The sequence below is a fragment of the Cygnus olor genome, chromosome 4 (assembly GCF_009769625.2).
Source record: "Cygnus olor isolate bCygOlo1 chromosome 4, bCygOlo1.pri.v2, whole genome shotgun sequence".
NCBI classification, from domain to species: domain Eukaryota; kingdom Metazoa; phylum Chordata; class Aves; order Anseriformes; family Anatidae; genus Cygnus; species Cygnus olor.
Window position 1 is genome coordinate 11,308,135 of NC_049172.1, and position 17,812 is coordinate 11,325,946.

General features: G+C 37.5%; 1 protein-coding gene across 2 annotated transcripts in view; it reads right to left on the reverse strand.

Annotated features, from left to right (window-relative positions):
- Positions 1-356: 356 nt before the first annotated feature.
- Positions 357-17,812, reverse strand: part of MMRN1 (multimerin 1) — a 42,127-nt gene continuing 24,671 nt past the window's right edge. The window contains exons 5-8 of one of the 2 annotated variants that reach the window (XM_040555942.1): positions 16,830-17,003; positions 9,884-11,863; positions 2,526-2,672; positions 357-1,352 (exon numbers count right to left, since the gene is read on the reverse strand). In XM_040555942.1, the coding sequence (XP_040411876.1) occupies positions 931-1,352; positions 2,526-2,672; positions 9,884-11,863; positions 16,830-17,003 (2,723 nt within the window). In that variant the 3' untranslated portion in view covers positions 357-930. Of the gene's footprint in view, positions 1,353-2,521; positions 2,673-9,883; positions 11,864-16,829; positions 17,004-17,812 lie in introns of both variants that reach the window. The other variant, XM_040555944.1, reaches the window with a different exon arrangement.

Below are 17,812 nucleotides of genomic sequence, written 5' to 3' on the forward strand. Positions count from 1 at the left end.
TTTTATCTTGCCTTAACAGTTAGTGAATATGATGTAGAAACAAATAAAATCATAGATTTATAGAGTTCAAACTTGGAAAGGACTATTATGATTATCTCATTTAACATTTTGTACCTTATAGGCCAAAGTTTGTACAGCAAAATGTGCGTGAAGCCCATATAATCATGCTTACTCAAAAAAATGTCACCTAAGGAAAATCTCTCTGTGGTTCAAATGCTTCAAGCAATAGAAAGAGTCCACCAAATCCATTGTAATGTTTTTGCCATGACTAATTATATTCACTGGCAAAAATGACCACCTTATTTCTGATTTGAGTATATAAATATGCAACTTCTAAGTATTCCCTGTTTTATTTCTGCTAGACAAAAAAAAAAAGTACAATTTGTTATCATACTGATTACATACAAAATTTTGCAATTGGATTCTCAAGGTATGTGGTCGATAACGTCAGGCAAAATAAAAAAAATATATATTTTTTTCCAAACAATATATACATGACTATCACTTGATACAATGAGCTACACAGTAACCCAACATCTGAATCATCAAATCTATCCATCACTTAGGCGTGCACTCAGGTTGTAAAGTGATCATCAACACCAGCTTTGATTTTTCTTGAGAACTGATTATCAGCTTCCTTGTGTAAGTATATTTATGCAATGTAAATGTAGAAAATAATTATATTTGTGTTTCCCACTCATAGAAGGAGGATGCTTACTTCTCCCCTGTCCCCAGCCTGTGGACTCTTTATAGATGTGTACATGCTACACACAAGCAACTTGGAGGATCAGACACTTCAAATGCCAATGCCATTGCTTTGGTTACTTTCAGAAACTTATCGATGTGAAAGAAATGAAGTTTTTAAAGGCAAAGATAAATTTATGTGCCAGTTGTTTCATTTGATGATTACTTTATACATTTATGAGTGGCTTAGGTACGATACAACAGGTAACCACTAAAGGTAGTGACTGGTGGATACTTGGCTGGTATAGAGCCAGCTGCCAGTCTCAGCCAGACTTCTTGACCATAATTTAATTCTAATAAAGCGTTTCCAGTAATTACTCTGTCAGTGTACTTGTTGCTATTAATGTTTTCAGCCTGAAAACTAAGTTTGTCTATTCCATCGATGACCAGATAGCCAGAGGCACGGGGACTAAATGATTCAATGGTATATTCAAAAACATACACCCCAAGATATGGAACATGGAACTTCCCACTTGCTGGGGCAAATGAAGCTCCGTAGTTGACATCCAGATTGTTAAATCTGATGGGTCCTGGAGTTGTCATCCCGTATGTATGAGAGGCAAAAAAAGCTACCATAGGTGCATATCTGTATGATCCCTTTGAAAAATCTGGAAAGGAATAAAGAACAATTTCAAGTAACGTCCCTGGCATTTCCCTCTCATTCTTCCTGTTATATTGTAGACAGACAACTTGGATTAGTGAGAAGATCAGAAAAAGCTTTTCTGAAGTCACGTAACTGAGTAATTTGAGCAACTAAAACAGTATTTCTACATAAGCATGCAGTTTTTCTGTATTGTATAGAAAAGCATTTTTCTTCACAATTAGTGCTACGTGTACCCACAAAAGAAGAAATTTAGAAAAAGCAAGGTAACTCTGTGATGGACTATACTAAATTAACAAGAAGAGAGGTGCTATTTTTCTTTTCTTTCTTCTTTTCCCCTCTCTACCTCCAACTTATTCCCCACCCCAGGATATCTTTCATTGTTCATCTGTGTGTGCTGAAGCCAAGAATTTTCTCCGCAAATCTTAGACAAATAGCGGAGAGGTTTAGTACTCCTGACGTTAAATGAGGGAGTAAAAGTATATGTGTTTCTCTTCCAGCTGAGCATGCACACTGTGATTCCCTGCCACTGTAAAAATGATTTTATTCACTATTCATATGCTGTCATGAATGAGAATCAGCCAAATGGCTGCTGAAAGCTGCATTAAATTCTCATTCCATGCAGCCTGGATGTAAATTATTTATTTGTTTTCTGGGCTGAATAAGCACAGTTTGCACTTTTCTTCTTTGAAATATCTTTCAAGGGATGTATGGTTTGCTTCTGAAAATCAGGGGTATGCCTAAAATGACTCATCCAGGCTATAGTCCCATATATTATGGTAGCTAGTGTTATTTATAGGGCGTTTCGTGCAGTGTTGAAGCTAGTATTCCCAAGTGATGTGATTTCAGTTCCCCCCTTGAATTCCATGATGTCATGTTCAACTACATCTATTGCATACCCTCCTTCAGCAGCCTTCTGCACAAGTCAGCAGGGAGCTTTCCAGCTATTATGGCTGGTCCCAGCCCAATTTAATCCTATTGTCTGGTCATATTAAAGAAAGAGATCAAGAGTCACCCACAGGAATTGATATCTTCAGCACCAAAACACAGGACATTACTTCTTGAGTTGGTACTCATTAAAGTGAAATGTGAGACCTTTGACCAGCAAATGCTCTCTAACTAGACCTTGGGGCAAATGCCCGTGCTGCTAGCATATTGCACTACTAAATTCTTTACTTGCCAACACTCAGAGAATTGTCGTTCACCAGCTTCGTACTGCAGTTGACTCCTCCAAAGGGGTGGCGACAAGCACAAATAAAATTCTCTCTGTCATTGATACAGGTTCCTCCATTCTGGCATGGGGAGCTGACACAAGCTGAATACTGCCCTGTAATAGAGAGGGAGGGAAACCAACAACCTTAAGTTTCAATGGCATGTACATACCCAAACAGTCGTTACAGTGACATTGCCCAAATTTTCGATATTTTGGATTTTGGATGGTCTCTTCATCAATTCATAAAGCTGGTGGCATTTCTGCTGAGGTTCTGTGTGAAAGCTAACTTCATATCCTGTCCAGGTTGTTCAGCATCTCTGCTAATTCAGCCTGCCTCCTTGCCTGAATATAGCATATCCTGAGCTAGTTTCCAAATTATTCAGAAATATCTATAAAAGCTTAGTTCTGCTTGTCTCTGGGGATCAGATACATGTAATAAGATGAAAGATATTACAAATCTACCTTCTTTGGAGCATCTTGCATGCTACACATGAGAAGCATTAAAAGACTGAGATATCTGAACAGCTGTGATTGTATAGTCCAAGAGAGTCCTGTCCAGAAATAGCAACCTTTCCTTGCTCATTTCTCCCCATTCCTTCCTCCTTAAATTTAATGACCTCCCTCCTTGTAATAAAAGTTTAAAGCCAGCAAAGTCTGGTTACAGCCGAGCATTAGGAAATGTTCCTTCTGCTGTTCCTGACACAAGTCTTTCTATAACAATTTAAGGCAGGGTGGACCTACAGATGGTCCTCGGGACAGGTTCAGTTTGGAAGATATTCATTCCCATAAGGAGGTGGAAGTGCTGAGAATCCACCCCTCCTGACACAGAGACTTGCAGTCTATTCAGCATCAACTGTCAGTTGACTTTCTCTGCTGACTATCACACAGCTGGCTCAGTCCTCATCCTCTCTTACTGTATTGTAGCTCTTAGACACTGCAGCAAAACAAGACACGGTGAAACTCAGGCAGTCTGTGATCGTGTGATTAAAGAAGTAGGCTGGATAAGCTTATTAATGGGAATGTGCCGAGAGGTTTGGAGCTGACTGCAGGAGCCCCTCAGAAACAAACAGCAAAACTTGGAGAGGCAATTTTATTTCCTTCGTTTGGTAAGACAAAGGAAATGATTATTTTTTTTTGTTGTTGCTTCAAGCAAATCTGTGTCGTGATTTGGTTTCACTAGTGCAAGCACAGAAGGTTGTTCTCAAAGGGCAGATTCAATTCATCGTTGGGCATAGCAAAACACAGATTTTGTACTTCTGGTATAGAGGATAGGCTATCCTGTCTATGACATTATTCATCCAAATGTGTCACAACCACTGGGGGTGAGCAGCTACTGGAGATGAAAGATCTTAAAAGTTATCTAAACCACTTCCAGTACTGGTTCTTTGTCCATAAATAAACTCAGTTCCAGAATATCCACCAAAATTGCTGTAAAAAATTTATATTGCAAGCAATAAGAATTATACCAACCAGGTGATTTTGCAGAGCATCTTCACTGAGGATGTCCTTACCTCTCTTTCTATGTATGTGCTGGCCAAATCATGCGCAACTGACATGGAGAAATCTGTAATTCCAGTGCTTCTGAGCTCTGAGGCAGTAATTACTGTGTGCAATTATATAACGTTTTGTCATAGCAGTTTGGAGGAACAATATTCAGGCTATGTTAAAAATTAAACATCACTATGAAAAATTTGGAACACAAAGTATTCCCAAACAATACATTTTTTTTTTCCTTTGCTTTGGTCAAATAAAAGTCAGATGTTTTAGAAAATGAAACTTTTCTTTGCCAGCAACTACCAGTAGAGCTGTGGAAAGAGACCTCCATATAGTCATCTGATAAATCTAGATTGTTAGGTGGGAACTGAAAAATCTTTTCATGAAAGGGTTTACTTATTGCCAAGGAAGTATTAAACTGGATCTTCACATACGTATTCCAGTAATGCCCACAGTTAGCTAAGATTCCTATCGAACTGTTTCATAGACTACTGCATTAAGGCAACTAAATTCCTTGGGAAATTTTAGTTCAGAGTGTAGAATGCTAAAGCACACTGTACTGTGCCACTTGAACTTGCACTGATGAACCATATAGACCTAAAAACACAACAGTAATTTTTTTCACAGAAAATGATGTTCACCCTATAATGCCTAAAATAAAGTAATTCAGGTCTGTCATGACGGAGGTCACAGCACAGGCAACTGGACATGAGGAAATTATGTTTTTCTTCCTAGATTATAGTTTTGCTGCAAATTTAATTGAAGTTATTTTTCACTCATATTTGCCAAGTGTCCACAATGGTTTAGAAGTTGTGTGAAAGGAAAGCAGGAAAGGAAGGAAAACAGCTGATTGTGTCGACTGTATCATATTCCCAAAATACCACAGAATGCTTTGTGTAGGAATACAGCAGATTCTCTGTTAATTGTCCTCCGCTTATCATAAGCAAGTATATCCAAGAAACAGGAAAAATATCACACAAAAGGAAATGATAATGAGATTGAGACCAATGTTTTAACAGTCTGCAGAGGGGTGATTTTGCCTGAATTTAACCTTGGAGTTAAACCAAATTCAGACATAGCTTTACCTTTGTAAATTAACCCTCATGGAGCAGCATTGCTGGGGCTTATGCTTTACTTTCTACAAGCTAGGAGAATCTGTGAAGACTCGAGTCAAATAAGTTTTAGAGTAAGAGGCCAATGTCCTAGACCTCCAAGGAATAAGCAATCTATATGTAACATCTGTGTGTTTTACAACAGCATATTTTTGCTGTCACTTCTGGCTGATGCTGCTCATCTCCCTTGCATTTTCTTTTTGTTCCTTGCTGAAGGGCATCCTGGAACACTATGTCCATGTGACATATACTCTAGTTGGGGTAAAGATGCCAAAAGTTTCAGATTAGGAAAAGATTTCTTACTATTGTACACATCCTATTTTTAATTAATCTTTCACAACTTAGTAGTGTAGATGAGGAAGAAGAAACACTTTAGAAATTAAATGAAAAACTTTAATTGCAGCTATGAATAGCGGAGAACAAATGGAATGCAGTTGTTATTTACACTTAGAACAGTATGAGTGGAGATAGCCTATTAATGCCAAGTTTTTCTACTCTTTGGGAGGGCAAGCAGCCAGAAACTCTTTTGGGAAATAGGCTGCCAATGCTGTACAAACAACTCTTCAAACAAATAATGAAGATCTGCCAGTATCTACTGCAGCATTGTTTAGAAGTAAATCAAATATTTAGCAATCTAATAGCCTCCCTATGGAAAGAAGTGACTCCAGTGGTTCAGTTTGGAAGTGTCTGAACAAGAAGTGACTTTCCAGTGCTTTCTCAATATTTAGTTATCTGTAACTGTCTCTGTGGAAGCCTTAAGAGATTGGAAATCTGAGAGTGATAAAAGCAGTGAACATCCTCAGTAGCCTGGAGGCAAGGAGTGACACGGGGCTGCAGGTGAGGGGCTGCCCACCAGGGCAGGCAGGCACGAGCAGAGGGTGACAGCAGAGCTAGAGCGTTACCTGGAGAGTTGACGAGCAGAGTGAGGCAGGTCGATCACATCAACCAGGATCAGCCACAGCCCAGCATGACTCACAAAAGACCAGATCATGAATCCTGGCCTGAGCTGGAATGGGGCTCCCAGGCACATGGGCAGGGGGTGCAGTGTGAGGGACAGGTCAGACTGCCTGGGGCAATCAAGGCTATTGGTGTCCTCGGGGCCTTGGTAGGGAATTCGGGTGCAAGTGCTCTATGAAGTGTCCATGTTACAAAAAGGCACACTCACCACACGACGATCTTGGACAAAAAGTGAGGACGACAGGAGGCCTTTTCCTCACTGCAGCTGTTCTCCCCAGCTTTAAGTAGAGGCAGTTTGTCAAACTTGACCTGAACTACTTAGACTCTGGCAACTCTGTTGAGGTGCTTGTTTGTTAAACAGAGATGTCTAAGACTTCAACCATGATGTTTTTCAGGTTTACTAAATTAAAAACAACAAAGCAGTTTCATCCACCTGTTAGTCTGAAGTATAATTATGCAAAATGGAGGTGCGTGTCATCAAACTGAACTAGAATAATCATCAAACTAGTGGAATTAAAACACAGGATCAGAATATTTAAATTGTTTAAATTCACTGCAGGACTTAATGAGAGAGTGGCAATGGAGGCTTGCATTTATGTCAGGAGTCAGAAATCATGAGAAACTAAAATCTGACAGAAAAAAGAAAAATCCAAAATGATTTCCACATATACAACTGCAAACACTCTGACTTAGCCCTCAGTTTCAGTGTGTAGTCCCTGCTGAAACAAATGGGAGCTTGGATTAAAATTAAAAGGTAGAATGTAGCCTATTGAAAGTTAGGAGCATTGACCATTGTTTCAGTACAGTGAGTTGTCTTGCTTTGGTGAGTTTTTGACAGAAGCAAGAAGATAGGAGATAAAACATAACTATTATTGAAATCTTAAATACACTTTAACTCCTTTGGTACTTCATTCTCCAGTGTACTGAGAACACTGATTTTGGTCATTCCCATGTGAGTATACTAAGATATGTAAAATGAGTGTACTAAGATGAGTGTATTAAGATGTACTAAGAGTGTACTAAGATCAGGAACAAGATAAAAAGAAGATGAATGAAAAGAAATGACCTTTATCTTACAATGATGCACTGTTTTAAATACATAAATATAACACAGTTGCACTCTCAGTTATTCATGTTGATGGGAGGGCAGAATAATTTGAATAAGGCATAACCACAACTAACACAAGACATGCCACAAGAGTGCATTCAACTTTGAAAACTATGACAGCCTCTAGGTTCTCTAGAGAACAAAACCAACACCAAATGGCAATGCGCAAATTGGAATTTAGCTAAGCTGCCCTTGCTCTGCATCGTGCATTTTTGCAGTAGAACAGTGTACTTGAGGGTAGGACCAGACATAATCCATAACCAAGGCTAATGAAGAGTTTACTACTTTTTTTTTTCTTTAAAGGATGTTTTTGCCCCTGTGTTAGATACTTGAAGGTATCTTAAGATCCTAATTGCTTTTTTATCCATTCCACATAGCTATTAAGTTATTATCAGGTGAGAGAGATATTCTGTATTCCTCACACGTATTCCACCCTCTACCTGACAAAAAGCTTTTCTTTTGTTCAATCCACAACTTGAGAAGTCTTCAAACTTGCATGTACCTGCATACATAGTGGAAACTCACATTGTTTCTCCTTGACGTCAAATGATTGTTGTGGAAAGAGTTACCTCAGGGCCAAATCCTGAACACATTAAAGCCAATGAAAAATTTCAGTCTGTTAGAGTAGAATAGAATATTGAACATGTTAGAATCAATGAGAATTGACTTTCACCTTTGTACTGTTTATAGAATATGTTTCTAATCTTTGTGGATTAAAATGATGGTCTAAGAGCTAATGCATTTTATAATTAGCTGATTGTACCTTAGGATATCTTCTAGAAACTTTAGTAGGGTCAGCACATATCTCTGGATGGTCTCCTGGAACTTAGAGAGAAAAAGCTTTCCTGGAGAAGTAAAATCTACTGATGTAGAAGATGGATATTTGTTAATTAAGACAATGGTCTTACTTCTTTAACTTATGGAAATGTAATGTATGACTTTGCTAGGCAACAAACTTCACTGAGTGCAAAAGTTCATTACTGCTGGAAAACTGCATAAACACTGCTATGTAAAGACCTTGCTTAAAAATAGGGCTTTGCTATGTCTGCAAAGATTTGCACTTTTTGTAAGTAAGTGCGAACACATAGTTAATGTTATCAAGTAAGCTATTTGATAAATTTGGCATGAGATTAATAATAAATAGGAAAGACAGTAATTCACTAATGCATGTGGCAACTTCCTGTGCTCCAGGCAGGTGGCACTGGTGACAGTTTCCAAAACAGTAGAAGACTCAGGAGGGATCAAAGACATCAGATCTCATTTTCCCCTAGTTTTAATTGTAATCAAGGGTTTTGAATTTCCATCCTTTGCAGTGGTAAGAACAGGCAGAAAACAAAAATGACCGAGAAAGAATTGCTGTTTCAATATATTAAAATAATCAAATTACTTTCTTGGTAGAAAGTGCATTTTTAAGGTGACTGCCTGTTGGAATAGCTGTGTGTTCCCTCTAACTGAAGTGTGTTAAGTCCTTCAGTGGGGATGGATTTCATCATAAACCAGATACTTGTGGGATTAGGGCTTTAATGAGCATCCTTTCCATTGATTACTGAAAAGTGCTGTATATAGGACAGGAGGAAAAAAGGAGGGATGGAGGGCAAGACTGCACCATAACAAGAGCCATAGCTCTTTCTACCACTACATCTGCTTACAATAGGGATGAAATATGCTTTCAGAAATGTTCATACATTTAAGAATGCTGTATAGAAAAGATTTAAGTCTGGACGTTCAAAAGTATCTGGACATTCACTTGTCATTTAGGAGTCTGTCTCACTTGTTTTAATGTGAATTAGTCTCCTCTAGGATTTCTAGTCATTTAGCCACTTTTTTTTTTTTTTCCAGAAACTATATTTCCATAAAACATCAGTTTGTGCTATTGATTTTCACTCAGATATGATGCCAAAAGGCGTAACTTTTGTATTTCTATGAATTCATCCATATAAATTAATTTCATGTGATGATGTTTGAATTTAAGTAAGGAAGCCAATCACACTCAAAATGTCCTTTTTAAGAATGGCAGCTTCTACTCAGCTGAGCCATTCTCTAGATGAATTCAAGAGTCAGACACACTTTATTAGCTGGACTACTGATTCTGCAAGAACACTGTTATTATTGTAACTAATTCAGTGAATTCATGTAGGAGCTGGCAAAAGCTTCTTTGCAATCATTTGGTGTATTCACTTGCTTAGGTTTTTAATACCTTTCATCCCCATTGATGCTGCAAAGCACTGATGCAACTCCAGATATCTCTCCCAAGTTGCGCATTTCTACTGAAATTGCTAATTGAGATGCAAGCACAAAATTATTGTAGTTTAGATTTTCTCTAAATTGACGGTTAGGTTTGAAAGGTCAGGTCCTCAGCTGAGTGTGTGCATACACATATATCTTAAACTGATTAGATGTGAATTTATTAAGGAAAATTACATGGAGCTTCTGGGATGCCTTAATGCAAAGTCTCCTCACAAGAAAAATAAACCTTCTTGGAAGAGTAGCCTCAAGTTCCTCCAAAACACTGTGGCATTCTTTGAGTTTTTATTCTCCTCCTTAAGTTCTTATGCCACCTGTTAAGAGTACTCTCTGACTCAGTTCATCACACTGATTACATAACACCCTTTATTACAAAAGAGCCTAATTTTTCTTAGACTAAAACGTGTTACCTGAATCTATAGTATTATCTGTGTTTCTCTGACTTCGGCTTGCCAGGCTCACGGTGATGTTTGTTGTCCCTTTTTTCACTGGAGCTGGTTTCTTTATAGTTGTTTTCACTTGCTTCTGAAGTTTGGTGATGTTGTTCATTGCACTTGCCACCAATACGTCAACATGCTCAGTTAAATTTGTCAGGATAGTCCCTGCTTTTATTTCAAGCACAGATTCAATGAGCTCTTTGAGGCCTCTTTGCAGTAGGGGAATATCTGGCTGAGCAAGTTTAATCAGTACAGGTATACTTGCATTCACTTTTTGGATGCTGCTGTTGGCATCCTGACACAGCCCCCAGACTTCATGAGCAGTCCTGTTCAGAAGTGGAATGCTGTTTGAGAAGCGGATTGACTTGGCTTCCAGGGCCTTAATCCTGGAATTCAGTGCCTGGAGCTGAAGTGAGATCATTTGTTCTTTCTCTGTTGAGGCAGCCTTGTTTTTCTTCAGTGAGACACAGTTATTTGCCAAAAACTTAGAAATTTTTGACTCCACACCCAGGAGGCGAACCTCATGGTCCCTAGATTCCTCCACAGAGTCATATAGTTTTTCTTCCAGTCGGGTGATATCTTTTTGTTGATTGTTCACTTTTGATGATGTTTCATTTAAAATATAGTAAATTCTTCTGAAATTGTGGAGCATAATCTTGTCAGACTCTACATACGGAAGATCAGAAATGGATGTAACTACTTGTGAAGTGAATTCCTGTTTCTTGCCAGTAAGCAGTGTCCAGAGGGTTTCATTCAACTGTTGCAACTGGGAAATGAAAGCCAGCAGGCTATCCAGCTTCTCTGCTCTGCCACAGCAGACTTCAGTCTCATTTTTCAGGGCATGTAGCGTATGTTTCAGTACATAGTTATCTTGAATAGAATCAATAGCACTGTTTATTACTGTCATGGTCCTGTTTAATCCATCCTCTATTTCCATAGAGCATTCATTAATACGACTCTCAAAGAGTTCCTGATAAGCCTGAGATTCATTTTTAAGTCCTTCCTGAGTTTTAGAAAGTCCCTTAATTGTAGAACTCATTCTGTTAATGGCAGTTGTGAGGTTTTCAAGCTTTTCATTGATTGCTTCAGCTTGAATTTGGTGTTCATACTCTGAAGTCAGACTAAAAGGTGCCCCTTGTTCAATCAAGGGTTGCAGGATCTCCATGTCATAGCACAAATCATTAATTTGCTCATTCATTTTATCAATCTTACTGTCCAATGGAAGGACCATGTCAGAGAGACTTCTGTTTAGGATAAGCACATTCTCTTGGGTTGCTGCCAGCTGCATTTGGAAATCCTTTCTGCTCTCTGACAACATGCCATCACAGACTCTCAGAACAGAATCTCTCTGAATTTCCAGTTCAACACTGAGATTGCTGATTTTGCTGTCCTGGATTCTTAAGTCATCGTAAATCTGCAGCACCATCAGGCCCTGTTTCTTTACTTTCTCATTCAGTGTGAACATGTACTCTGTAATGTTGTACTCTGTGACTTGATCCGTTGAAGGGATGTTTTGATTTGAAGACTGTTCAACTGATAACAGTTGTTCATGAGCATCTTTCATTTCAGTAAGGGTCCTATTTAAAGATTCATAATAAATGACATTTCTTGACCGTTGATGTTCCAAGTTGTCTTCCAAGGATTTCTGCTTTTCCTGTAAAGCTTTCACGGGTTTGTCACAAATTAGGGTCATTTCCTCTTTCATCTGCACCATATGACTTTTTACCTCCAGAATGTCAAGCTTTGTTGGCCCGCTGTCTTTCTCTTGAGCAATTTTTTGTTGGGTTTCATTCAGATGTTTGACTAATTCTTTTGTATTTTCAAGATCTTCTGATAAACTAGACACAGTCTTGAAAATTTGAGCAATGCTCTCTTGCATTTCTCTTCGAAATCCTTCTAACTGTTCTCTGACAATGTCTTTGACTAACATATTAATACTCTTGGATTTGAGACCTTTGGGAGAAAGGATAAATATGGAAACAATCAAAACAATAGTCAGCAATATCTTTATTTTTTTTTTCTTTCCCCACAATGTGAGCACAGTGCTATAAGGAAGTGAAATGCCCACTTTGGTTACCCACCCCCAGAGGAAAATGTGCAGCTGAGGACCACAGAAGATGGCTACTTGTATGAAGTCTCATCCCTGCTTCTAGTGAAATCAGAGAGAATTTTGCCTAGATAAGCTGTCTCTGAGCACTGAAATTAGGAGAGTTATGTGTGCTTTTGTGGCTTGCTCAGAAGAAAACAAGGTGTCCTTTTTCCATTTGGAATATAAGAAAAAAAAATGGCTTTAACAACATTATGGTCAAGGAGAAGTAATAGCAGAGGTTATTATAACCTTCCTATTCTATCATGTATGATAAGTGATCATATGACACACTATAGTGAGAAAGAAGAAAATAAAAATAATAGCCTTATTACATATCTAAAATTAAGGTATGATAAAAATGCTGCAAAAGACAGACTTTTAAGGTACACATTTTAAGTTTGTCTTGCATACGATAACTTTTTAAATAGCTCCTACGAATGCTGATCCTGAAAAGCAATGGTTAAAGGTAATTATGTGGGAATTCTGCTCCTGTGTAAAACATCAAAATATGACTCCTGTACAGCCTTAAGTGGGTAAAAGCAGTCATAAAATACTGTCCATCAAGACTGCTGCATAAAAATATTGAATTAATTAGAGCAATAATTCTGCTCCATTATGAGATTAGAAGGACTTTTTTTCTTTCTTTCTTTTTTTCTTTTCTCCAAAGGTGGCCCCTGTGTCCAGTTAAAGCACTGAAACACTCTTTGCACAAACACCATGGACCCTTGTAGCCAGCTTGCCATATAATGATTATACTCTTCAAGCTCTACAATACTTTGATGACTATCAGTTCTCAGATTAAATATTATTGATAAAGATAGAAACTCTTCCTTTGCCTTTTTCTGTTTTCCTCTAAATTACTTAGCCTGGAATGTATTGCTTCATCTCTAAAACAGCAAGGCAAACTCTGAAACCTTATTTGAAAATACATTCTCAGCAAGAGCAATATAAGTGGCAGGAAATCAGACCCATAAAACCTAAGGACAATAAATGCCAATACAGCTCTGGGCCCCAAGGGTGCAAAAGAAAGTCCCAATAAAAATGGTTTTGTTCAGAAAGCTAGAAACATAGTACTTTTTCTATTCAGGAAATCCATTTGAATTATGTGTGTCCTTCCAGCTGTAAACAGGCTAATGTAACTGATAATAGCTGCTTTCTATGAACTATAAATGAGTCTTAGTCTTCACTATGTCTGGTAAAATGGACAGTAAACATCTCTGATGCTTAGGGGAGAAATTTGTCACTTGTTAAAGTGTTTTTTTCAAGGTAGGATATAATAGGCAGGTACAGTAAATTCGATAACATAGAAAAAAGCTACTTCAGAAATACAAAATGAAGTTTCCCAAGCAATACATTCAGTTACTGTCAACTGTGGTCACAGATGTTACAGCATTTTTTTTACATACAATATGCAGAACAACAAAGTGATAATATTGAGATTGCCTCTATTTTTTTCACTTTTTACTACCCAAAAAGCAAGTAAATGACTAGACAAATATATACACATGAATGTGCACTCCCATATGCAGAGTTTTGTCAATGAACTTCAGTAAAAGAAAAACAGCAACATATTCGAAAATGAGGATATTCTGGCAGCTGAGGGGAGGATCCAAGATATAAATGAAGAGTAAAATAATTGACATGTAGAGGAAACCATTATCACTGATCATTTGGTCGGGATACTTGAAGATGCTAGAAAATAGTTTGTGGTTTTAAGAGTCAGAAGGAGCTGTGAAGAGACGTTTAATGGCTGTGGAAAAAAAAAAAACAAAGTTACTCTATGCCTTCTATGAGGAATTCATCAAATTTCTTCATGTCAGCAACATATTTGGATGAAAATCCATCGTGCTGCAAGAATTTTTCTATGGAATCTACACTGGCCATTCGTTTCTGTGACAGTCAAGAAACTGCCAGCCTCTCCTCTCCCATTCCTACTCTATTTAGCTGGATTGTGGGTGTTTTGTGGAGCTCAGCTCTGGTTTTCAGGTGTTCTTGTTATTATCAAGATGATGAAACCTGACAAAACGGACAACTTGGGGTTTCTCTCCCTTGTTTCCTGGCTAGGACAACTAGGTACTTGGTAAGCAAGTACCGTTATGAATTTCTTGCTCCCTGGGGCTGTGGGAGCATACTTCTTCACAGGAAAACCTGAACCAAACTCCTGCTGTAGGTGACAATCTTAAGCTTGAGCTAAGAATACATGTGAGTACATTCATGGATGCAACTCGATCTTTCTGTTGCTCATTTTGAAATGGAAAGGTCCAAACTAAACTCACTAAAGATCTCTTGAACTTTTTATAAGATTATGAATTTTAATTTTAACTCCGTGGCTGAAATCCACAGTGTGTAATTACTCTGTGTCAACATATACTCCCTCTGCAGTTTCAATTACTATTTGAAGAATAGTGTGCAAAATAAATGTATGTACACAGGAGACTGAGCTGAGGTTATACATCCAGCTGTAAATGACATTTCTGACTTGGAAGTGATTAACTCTCCATTGCTGAGTTCATTTTTAAAGGAGTGTGCATTTTAATAATGAAGAGGAAAGGAGTATATAAAAGGGCTTGATGTGGATGAAAGAAGGAAATGAAAGGGAGAACGCCAAATTATTTTCTCAAAACAAGTAAAAAATAGGAAGAGTCTCCTGAGTATTGAAAGCAGTCTTTTTAAATGCATGGAAGACTTCAATAATCAAATTAGAGGAGCATATCAGTTACTACAGTGTCACCTTGTATCAACAGATGACAGATTTGTGGGACCAAAGTCTATTTATAGATGAAAACAAGAAATAAAGACTTTTTAAACTGTATTGAATTGTTTGTTCAAAGAAAAAGACTTCACTACAAACAAACCTTGATACAAATCTGGGCAGCCATTAGAATTTCTGTGATATGAAAAAAGGTGAATAATATATGTGAGAAAGGAGGTGGACATCATGCGAAGAAAATGGAAAGGCAGGAGGAAGAAGGAAGAAATCTGAATAACATGAAGGAAGTACAGTCTTAGCTATTCTTTGAAAGCATATTTCTTCAGCAAGCAGTGATAGTGGGGCAAGTTGTGAAGTGTTTTGCTTCAGGTGAGATTCTAACAGCAATTTTTAGCAACTCTGGTGTTTGTATGCTCTGTGTCTGTACTGAACTAGAGGACAGCATGGAACTCTTGACAGTTTCAGTTTCTTTAGAATATTCTTTGCCCACTTGGGATATGACGGAGTGATACTCCCTGGGCAGAAACTGCAGTTGCCCTTTAACGTTATTACATGAGCCAACAGAAACATGAAGCTTGTCCTCTCTCCCCTGTTCCATTCATTCCTGCTGTTTACCTATGTACAAGCCAAGAATAACCATTATTGGAGTGCCCATAATGAGAGTTAAGGAAAGTAGCTGATGGCAGCATTTTCATTAGAGCTACCTGATTAGGAGGTAGATCAAGAACATAAATCAAAAAAAAGGCCAGCAAGAGGGGATTTCATTGAAGCAGGTATAAAATAGAGCATGATAGATAAAAACAATAAAGACTTGAAACACATTTACAGACAAGTAGGAAATAATGTGTGTGTTTTGTTGTGTTGTTTTTTTACTGTGAGTTTTAATTAGGACTTGGGACCCTAAATATAGATAGGGAATAGAGAAGCAGGAGCACAGAAAATAACCTCTTGGAATAGCATCAAAGTGACAGCTAGAATGAGTGGAATATAAAAAAAGAATGAAGAGAAAGCAGAAGGGAAATGGGAAATATTCAAAGACAAATTAAATGTATGCCCAAGGGTCAAGAATGCCATCTAGCAATATGTGGAGAGGTGAAAGCAGGTCACAAAGTGAGAGATGGGATAAATGTGATCCAGGGTACAAGAGAGCCATCTAGCATTTGGCATGAGCAACTTGGGAAACAGAAGAGAACTGAAAATACATGAAATGGGACAACACCAGATAATTGTAAGGGAAATATGAAAGCACTTCTTGCTTCTTTTAGTTTTATCTCTGTGAAAAAGTTCCAATTCCCCCATGTTATTTTTAACCAATAGAAAGTTCTCTGGATTCTGAAACATATTATACAATCAGTTTGGGAAAAAATCCTGAAAAATTAGGAAACTATTGCATATCAAGGAAATGAAAGCTTCTGTCCCAGTCTGTTTCTTAAGCACTGTTTCTAGCTAAGTATCAAACAGATCTTGCTGTGGGATTTACAAAGAATGGATGCATAATTCTGCTGATAAAAATCTGCCCAACCTTCTGATCCCTGTCCATGTCTTTCTCATTCACCCAATAGAAGGATAATTTCTTACTTGATTTTTAACTCATGAGCACAGATCTTTATCAAAGTTAGCCTAATGTTATCCCAGAGGCAAATTATTCAGGGGGATGTTTGACATGTTATAAATGCAACTACAGAAATCCTTATATGTTTCCTCTGCATATGTGAATTATGTGTTAAAGAATATTGCTTGAACTTAGTATAAAAGCAAATACTACCTCCTTTAGCAGCTGTCAGGTAAATTAAAAACAGAGATGAGAAAATTTGCAGAAGCTCTAAGTAAATGAAAATGCCTTGATAGCAGCTTAAGTTACCATATAGATGATGTAGTACATAAGAATGTAAGTTCTTTTTGTTACTATAAAAGACACCATAACAAATGCTTAAATAAAAAAAATCCTTCTGTTATGAAACAAGAGTTCTCCCTCCAAATGTTGAACAATAGAATAAGACAGCCTATAAATGTTTTTAGATTTTCTTTCTTTCTTTCTTTCTTTCTTTCTTTCTTTCTTTCTTTCTTTCTTTCTGGCACCTTTAACTGGGTGAGTGATTACATTAATTTATTTTTCTTACCTTTTAGAAAAGACTGGAAGTCTCTGCCCTTATTTTCATTGATTTTGCCTTCCAGAGAAGAAAGAGTCTTGCTTGCATCATTCATGGCAGCAGTAATGTTGTCAACCTTCTTCTGTAGAAAAGTCAGTTTCATCTCCTGGCTGCTAATCTTCTCATTCATTTTTTGTGTAAGTGCTTGTTCACAAAACAAAATGAGAAGAAAAAAAAAAAAAAAAAAGTAACATTGCAAAATTGCGGGGGAAAAATAAAATGTAATTGATTTGAGAGACATTAGCTGAGAGTGCAGTGAAAAGTTTCTGAATTATTAGCTTGGAGTGAATCATCTTGATTTTTGTCATGTATCATGTATTAGTGACATTCAGCAGCACAGCAGTAAATAATTACTGAAGCATCTGTATCCATTATAAAGCATTTATAATTCTAGAAGAGTACTTTGAATGGTTAGCATATTTTAATCAGTATAATGCCATTCTCCACCTAGCACCCTAAGGGTATTCCGTTAACTCTCATTTAGTCTACCTCCTTTAACACAATCACAAAAGCATTGATTTTTACTTTCCATTTATAACATAACTTCATGAATTTGCAAGGCTTGTGTCTGAAGAAACACATCATATTTTCAGTGTTGGGGTCAAAATAAAGACTTGTTCAACAGAGCAGCAAGCGAAAAAAACTATCAGAAAAACAGCTAATAGATAAATGACCTCAGAATAATTAGTCTGTCACTAAGAAAAGATGTCCAACCTGTTCAGTCAATTTTTTTCAAAACCTGCCCAAATTTTTCTTGGCATTTGTAGTCTCTTCAGGTGCAAAAAGGCCTCTCTGGTTGCTTTTAAAATAGTGGTAAAGAAGGCCTTGATCTTGCAAACTGAGACTTCATGGAACATCAGCTATCCACCAGCATTTCACAGCTGACAGGAATGAGACTTAGTCTGAGATTTTCAGAAGATGTTGAGAAAATTAAATGATTTAATTCCTGTAAG